This window comes from Piliocolobus tephrosceles, chromosome 10, assembly GCF_002776525.5.
Source record: "Piliocolobus tephrosceles isolate RC106 chromosome 10, ASM277652v3, whole genome shotgun sequence".
In the NCBI taxonomy this organism is placed as follows: domain Eukaryota; kingdom Metazoa; phylum Chordata; class Mammalia; order Primates; family Cercopithecidae; genus Piliocolobus; species Piliocolobus tephrosceles.
Genome location: NC_045443.1, coordinates 63051262 through 63059449, shown reverse-complemented (window position 1 = coordinate 63059449; position 8188 = coordinate 63051262). Strand labels below are relative to the sequence as shown.

The following is an 8188-nucleotide window of genomic DNA, read 5'->3' as shown; positions in this document are numbered from 1 at the left end:
CTGAAGTAAAAATTCTATAGTTTGGAACTACAGCTTATTCTTCATGTTTCTTCCAAGATTGCCTCTGTAGAATTAAATGTCAGAATCTGAAAGGTGAGCTCAGGGCAGTTGATTGAAGGAGTATGACATGTAAAACACACTTTATGTACGTGTGTACCAAGGTGTGTGCAAGGGGTGCAACAAAATGACATGTGAGTGTCTCCCTCCTTGATCTATTTTGACCAAACTTTATTACTCATTTAATGGAACTGTAACAAAGAGCAGGAATCAAAACACATGGGGATCACAGAGGCTGTTATGTTTATTGTGCAGAACAGACAGTGATAATCCACTAGAGAAATATTTTCAACAAGCAAGCGATTCAAAGTACAATCATAGACAGCAATTCTACATGAAGAACAGGGAATAAAGTTAGAAGACACTCAAAGGAACAGGGAGAAAGTCAACTGCAGTTAAACGTCTTGATACTTTTCTCCTGCAAACATACCTAACTTGCAGAAATGGTAGAAAAGTTAAATGTCCAGTCTTATTTAGCTGTGACCAACAACAGCAAAGAACAGTCCTATAAAATTTATCTCCCACAAAAATAAACTATATATATAAAAATTTTATGATGTTCTCACTGTTCCATTGGCCACAAGCTTTTTTTTTTCAGTATGAAAAATGAGGTATACTGGGACTTAAGAGGTAGTAGTGTGTTTTGATTGTACAACGTACGGGAAATAAAAGTGTAACTTCACCAGAGATGGAAATCACTCGGTGTACCATGTTTGGCCAACACGAGCAATTGTTTCAATTTTATGAACTGGCCAATGAGGTTTCTAAAAGGCCCATCCAAAGATATGGAATGCGACTTTTATTTTTATGAGCCACTGTTTATTTGCTTATTTAATGCACAGTTAACAGTAATGTTGAGTTTTAATTCTCTCCATAGCTCCTTTGGTGATTCACAACAGTGAGCAATCTGCCAGTCTCAGAGAGGTATGTGGCTTTTGAAACTACCTCCCTGAAGTGGCTGGAAGAGAGACGGTTTTGAGTTTCATTTGGCTTCAGTACTAAAAGCCATACTGACAAAAGCCGTCATGAGAAACTACCTCCTGGCCCAGTTGATAATACCATGTTAAAAAGTCAGCACACTCACTAGGAGAGAAAGGCATAAAAACTCTACATAAGAAGCGTTTAAAATAAATCTGGTTGAGACATATTACAAAAATCACATTTGTGTAAAATACATGAAAATATTTGTCAAGCATTTTCTTATATTCAACTAATCTTAAAAACACATATTTTTGATTGCATTATGCAAAAGCAGGGCTTGTTGCATCTCACCTACAAAGCTTCAAGTTTCTTTGAAGGTTGGCTTTTATTTTATTTATTATTTACTTATTTTGCAAAAGTATGTAAAAATGTGTTCCTTTCTATCAAACGTCTTTTATAAAAATAGTTTTGACTAGGGATAGCTGCAGTTTGAACTATTTCAAACATTGAAAAAACAAATGAATGCTGCAAGTAACAAGTTCATTTCTTTTGAAGTCTGGAGGTAGGTCTTTGCAAGTCAATTAGTCCATTTCCTTAAACAATTCATTTGAGGTACAGACTTGGAGGGTAATATTTAAACATTACAGTCAAATCTTGTGTGATGTGTAGTGTGATTGAGGAAAATTATCCTTAAGAACCTAGGAGCGACTTGGTTAAAACATTTTCAAGTTAATGTAGAAATCTAGCAGAGAAGCTGAAACAAGTATTTGTAAAAATTTTTAATTAAAAAAACATAGAAAAATACATAGTCATGCTGAAACACAGTAAGGAGATTGCTTCTTTAACTGTAATTAAGTGTACAAAAAGAACTGCAGATGATTAGAATCACCTACCCAGTAAGTTTTTTTCTTGCATTGCTTGTGTATAGCAGCATGTAATAAGTACTAGACTGTAAATTCATTGTAACATTCAGAGGTAGTATTGAGTAGTGGGGATATATTGCATCTCTGGCTAAAAGTGCAGTTTGAATGAAGAGATGGTGAACTCAAGCCGAAGAAAAGCACCTCGGTCAACCATCTTATGTCAAAACGTATTACTTGAAGTAACACATATGCTTAATTTGAGGTAAGTGGTATTTAGGTCTTTCATGGAAACTGATACACAATGAAAAGAGAGAGGGAGAGGAAGAGGGAGAGAGACAGAGAGAGACAGAGTGCCCCCCCCTTTTTTTTTTTTGCTTTTTAAATTGATGTATAATTATAGCAAAAGAAATTTAGATTTCGCTCCTCTCACCTCATAATTAGGTGAGTTAATCATGCATTATTCTGTTGTACCTTTTCATTAAATTACAAAGAGGATAATTTTACTTGTCTAGGTTCCTTAAATGCTCTGAGGTTGACAAGTGTTATTGATTGCTAAATGGCATTTGGCTCTGTAGGAAGTAGATTTCCTAAAAATGAAGTGTCCTGAAAACAAGTGCTGTGAGTAAATTTATTACTCCTGCTGATATGTGTGATATCCATAAATAGAAGAGTTGGCAATATTCGTTTGCTTACTTCCCTTTTTGAAAAATGAACATAACCTTTTCTGGTTTGTAAGCTGAATGAAAGGATACATCAGCATTTCGTCTCATTTAGAAATAAAAAGTTAAAAATCATCAAGTAAGTGTCTACAAGATTATACGAAAAAGAGAAAGTAGTATCTAGTCCTTATCTTTGGTGTTCTAAACAGAGGATTCACTACAGGGAGTGGGTTGGGGTGGTATTTGAGGTGTACACAGTGTTACACACCGCGTTCTTCCTATATGAATGCCCGACATCACAAGTGTGACACGTTTCTTGTTTGCATGCAGTGCAGTGATTGACTAAACCCAATTCAGTTTTTCTCACCCGCCCACTCTTGCTTATCAGATCAACAAACTATTAGTAGGTTAAGAAAAAAGAAAACAGTAATTAAAAGTTGCATTGTTAAGCTGTGTCCCCTGTGTTTACAGCAGTTTTTCACTAAACCTGGGACTGTGAAGGGATTACAAAGAAGGTGATTAATATAGTCCTTTTTAAGGTTATGTGATTTCTCCCCACCCCACCCCCACCCTCCCCCGCCCCACCCCACCCCACCCCAGATGAAAGTGGAAAGACCATGGCAATACAGAATAAGTGGTCACTGCAGTGTCTTCTCCCTTCAAAAGATCCAACTGCTGCTGAGGTAGAAATCGAACGTTGGCGCCCCCTAGTCCTCTTCGGCAGACTCTTGTGAGGATGTCTCTTCAGTTTCCTCCTGGAACACACAAAGGGCACAGGCATGACGCTCAATCGTTATATTGTGTGGGCTGCTCTTGCCAACAGTGCAGAGGTAACCTGTTTCCACAGCACATTGTGCTTGCCTCAAAAGAGGATGACGATGACTGGCGAGCCCTCATTGCCAGGGCTTCTTAAACCGTAATTGAGGAATCAAGGTGTTGTTTTTTCCCAGAGTGGTCATTAGCCACTGTTGACTTAAGGCTTGACAATCATGGCGGCTGGTCAGCAAATTCAATTGTTTGCTGTCCAGAGAATGTCAGGGCAATGGACGGTTACTCACCAATTAGAAAAAAAATAGGAATAGAATAAATTTTTCCCGACAGCATGCCATTCATCAGTTTTAAAAACTGGCACACAAGAAAAATAGAGTTAGGGGGATCAGTTCTTAAGGCATAAATGAACCCACCCTCCTGATACTGGCAATAATAGCTGGTATTTTTAGAGTGCTTACCAGATGCTTAGGCACCTTCTGTTAATATTCCTATTTTACAGATGAGAAAACCAAGGCACAGACAAGGAATGTGCCCCAAATTACAGGGTGTGTGGGACCAGGATTTGGGTCGGGTCGGTTTTGGTGCCAACACCAGCTTGTGACCGCTACACCACTGTGCAGAGGCAGTGTGAGAGCAGGGGCAGAGCGGACAAGGAGCCTTCCCAAATCCATTTCCTCCCCTTTGTATTTATTAAAGCACATTTTGAGACAGTGACCCAAGTTCAGCGTAACTGCTCAATCTCAATACTAATCCGCATGGACCAAACATTTGATGGTGGGCTAGCCAAGCAGGGAAAATCTAATATGTATGTTTTTGCAAGGCCCCCTCTTCATATAAATCTAACTCCTCCTTCCCTTTTCCTTTTTCTGATTCCTTATGGCTCTGGAATTTGTTGGGGTTTCTGCGAGCCGGCTTGAGCCGCAAAGTTCTCTTTCCTTTTGCTTATTTAACAAATGTGCAGTACCTTTCAGGACATGGGTGGTAAAGCGGAGACAATAAACATTTCCGATAAAAGCGTCGTTAGTGAGAGGATGATTTTTATCAAATGCTGCACATTGTCTCATAAGACGGCATGTGAAAAAGATCTGGGAGAAGAGGTAAACATTTACTCCTGCAGCAGACCGAGCCCCTTTAAGAATGGCCAGCTTAAAACAGCTTATAACAGTCTTCATACTTTAATAGATTTGATTTTCCACATGGCTTCATTTTGTCTGGGTGGCTAACCGACACAATTTATACCTCTCTTCCTTTCCCAGGTCACCACAGTACACCATTCAGTAAAGCATGCCTTAAAGCTTGTCTGCATTATATGACCAAACTTCCATTCATTAGTGTTTGAAACACTTCAGCTGTGAAGGGGCTCCTAAATGCTACCATGTGTGACGCTTTTGCGTAAAAGCAGCAAATGGGAGAAAAAACCCCACATGAACGGGCACTCACACACTCACATGAATGCACATACACACACACTCACACACACACTCCCTCTATCCTGGGCTTTAATCACAGGCCACTGCATACTTCAAACCTTTTGCAAAAGGTTTCAAATATTCTCTTTCCCCCCGAAGACTGAGAGAGCTGTAAATCCTGGGAATAAACACACATACAAATGAATGGATTACAGCTTGAAAAATATAACCATGGCAGCATCAAGTCATGAGATTTCACACCGGTTTTGTTTAGTCTGCTTTGGGTTTTGTGGGAAAAGTGGAACGTATGAGGCTACCTCCCCTTTAACTCCCAACCCCCAAACTGTGGGCTTCACATATATAAGCAGCAGGTTTATACCTCTTGACTAGGCAACAGGCCATGACCCTGAGATTCTCTGTGGAGCCCTGGCCACAAAGAAGGATGTAGCATGATCAAAGCCATGGGCAGACGAAAGAGAGGCGAGCCAAAGATCAGCTGCCCTGTGACCCTGTCCTTTCATTTAATATTTAAATTCCAGAAAGTCACTGAACTGTTAGGCAGATACACACCTCGTCTGTCCCCAGATGACTCACTTCTCATTATGACATGAGGTGTGGACTTAGGTGATTACTCTGAAACAGACCACGTCATAAAAGCCAGCAGGTATATTTTATTCCTTCTTACGGTCAACAAATTAATAGAGCACAGTCAAGCTGGCAAATCTCCTGGATTGAGCTGTAATTATTCCATTTCTAACTGTTTGATTTTTCTATACTATCCGGAAACCAAGGTACTTTCAAATCCGGAAGGAAACAGAATTTTCAGGCCATGAACTTAACAAAGACCTTGTACTAGATGGAATGTGATCAGCTTTTCAAAACATTCCCAGAAACTTTGCTTGATGTGAGCTCCTGAAACTCCTGACTTCCAACCCCTTAGACACAATTCAAATGAAAATGGTGGTAGATCATAATGTTTCCTTAACTGTTCTTAACACAATGTGGATAGTTGTTTTATTAATGTATCTTTCTGCTGACCTTGGAATTCTTCTACTAGTGACTATCAGTTAGTACTGGGAACATGACTAGGATGTCAGAGGGTGGGAGTCTCACTCCATTAAAGGTTTGCAGGCAATGTGGCTCTCACATGCTCAGAATGATGGTTTTCTCAAATGTCTAGTTAGTGGAGAGCTCTCTCTTCTTGGCATAGCCCTGGCTGGCCACCCTTCAAAGGAAGGAATGGTTCCCAAAGGGGTAATGTGGCGGGGCAGGTGGCTCTTCCCACTTCTGCAAACCTCAGCTCTCACCTTCCCAGTGACTTGGTCTTTGGCTACATGTGTGGATTCTGGACCACAAGTGTGCATTCAATGAAGAGAAGAAAAACCCTCCCTGTCAGGAATGAGGTTGAAAAACCCATTCTTAGCTCCCCTAAATGTCATGGTTTGGCCAGAGTTAACACAGGGTGCTTCTGTGGTGCAAAGAGAGAACAGAAACAGGTGACATGGAGAATAAGCAGCTGGCTCTGACATCCCCAAAGAGTCCTGTTTTTGTAACTGAGGAGTTGGTAGGGACCCCTGAGCTTCAATCATCTTTAGTAACTTAAAAGACATGGCTGGGGCCAGGCACGGTGGCTCACGCCTGTAATCCCAGCACTCTGGGAGGCCAAGGTGGGAGGATCACGAGGTCAGGAGATCAAGGCCATTCTGGCTAACACAGTGAAACCCCATCTCTACTAAAAATACAAAAAAATTAGCCAGGTGTAGTGGCGGGCACCTGTAGTCCCAGCTACTTGGGAGGCTGAGGCAGGAGAATGGTGTGAACCTGGGAAGCGGAGCTTGCAGTGAGCCGAGATGGCGCCACTGCACTCCAGCCTGGGCGACAGAGCGAGATTCTGTCTCAAAAAAAAAAAAAAAAAAAAAAAAAAAAAAAAAAAAGGCCGTGTGTTATAGGCAATAGCTTGTACCTTGACATGTTTTAAAAAAATTGCATCACATCTGTCACCTAATGGTCAAAGGACCTTTGAGCTTGTGTAGCTCCCAAGAGAAGCCTTGAAGTAATAATAAGAAGAAAATTGTAGCCAAGAGTTGCACACATCTCATTAGGGTCTAGTGGCAGGGTAGGAAGGCTAAACAGCCGCTCTTTGGTCAAGAAGGCTTACCTGTTGGAATGGGGCTTCAGGAATGTTCATATGAAAGGACTTTTCAAAGTGCAAGTGCACAGTAACATTTTTATGAGCACCAGCCACTAAGGCCTCTAAACACCGAACAGCTCCCAGCCATCATGCAGCTACTTTACAAAGACAAGTGAGGTTGCGTGGTACCGGGCTGAAATGTGTGAGCTTTCTTGGCAGAAAATTGATGAACAGGGCAAGGGATAGGCAGAGTTGGAAAACTATGCTTTTATTATAACTACTGGAAAAGTGCACTTACTTTGCCTTAGTTTTTCTTTTGTTCATGAAAAAAGGAATTTGGTAAATGTAACTCTTTCATTGTTTTAGCTAAGCTTGAAAAAAACTCCACTAAAACCCAGAAATATAGTTTGCATGTACCACTGTTCTTTTAATTTGGTTCAACATGATGCATGTGATATATACACCTTTGGGTACACTTCTGCTAATTGATTAAAAAGGAGGAGGAAGACAGCCCAATATCCAAACTTAACTCCTAAGGCTGATGGAATTTTAAAATGTCTTGAGTTTAATAAGACTTACCATACAGGCATGGATGAGGGTGTGTGCTGGAAGAAAGTTCAGTATTTAATGCTAAGAGCTGAAGCTCTGGGTTTAATTTTCAGATGCAGACTAAACAGCAGGTCTGCAGTAGAAGAGGCCAGTGGATTCTAAATGGAACCAGGAAATACAAACTCAGGGGTGGTGTTACCACGATGCCCTCCTTTGTGTGCGGTAAGTAGTGCAAAAATCACAGGAGTCCATGTCAGCTTTAATAAGTCCTTATCTTTTTTTTTTTCTTAACTGCAAATAATTCTGCAACTCTTCTATTACATGATGTTGCAGGCCAGAAATATATATGTGATTTAAGCTATCTTGCCAATAAACCTACAAATACTTGGTAATCTAGAAAGGGTAGTTATGGCTAAATGGCATTCTTTTTTTTTGTCATCCGTGTATGTTCAACTTCTCAGGAACTCAGAACGACACACTTAGGAGTTTTCCACGTTCATGAGTATCTTGAGTCAGTCCTGTTACAGCAGAAATAAAGGGCTCTCCTCAGCAGCAATGACCAGGAACTAGTTTTTCAAGTTCCATCTGTAGCTAAGTGACCGACAAGACCACAAAGCTGAGTTTTTCTATTCTCTGTCAGATATTTTCATTTAAAATGTATCAAGACTGTTTAACTTAATGGAAAGTGATTATTTCCTCCAACTAGGAAAACTCTACAGCAGATTTTTAAAAAACATGTTAAATGGAACATATATAAACCATATAATCTGGCAAGAGCAAGGGATTCTGGTGGAAATGCTAGGCAGGAATTACATTTTTCAAAAGGAG

At 40.3% G+C, this 8188-nt stretch overlaps 1 protein-coding gene across 2 annotated transcripts in view; it reads right to left on the bottom strand.

Moving 5' to 3' along the window:
- Positions 1-277: 277 nt before the first annotated feature.
- The window catches only part of HMGA2 (high mobility group AT-hook 2), a 141270-nt gene continuing 133359 nt past the window's right edge, over positions 278-8188 (bottom strand). The window contains exon 5 of one of the 2 annotated variants that reach the window (XM_023225134.1): positions 278-3255. In XM_023225134.1, coding sequence (XP_023080902.1) covers positions 3208-3255 — 48 coding nt within the window. In that variant the 3' untranslated portion in view covers positions 278-3207. The remainder of the gene's footprint in view (positions 3256-8188) is intronic. The other variant, XM_026454636.1, reaches the window with a different exon arrangement.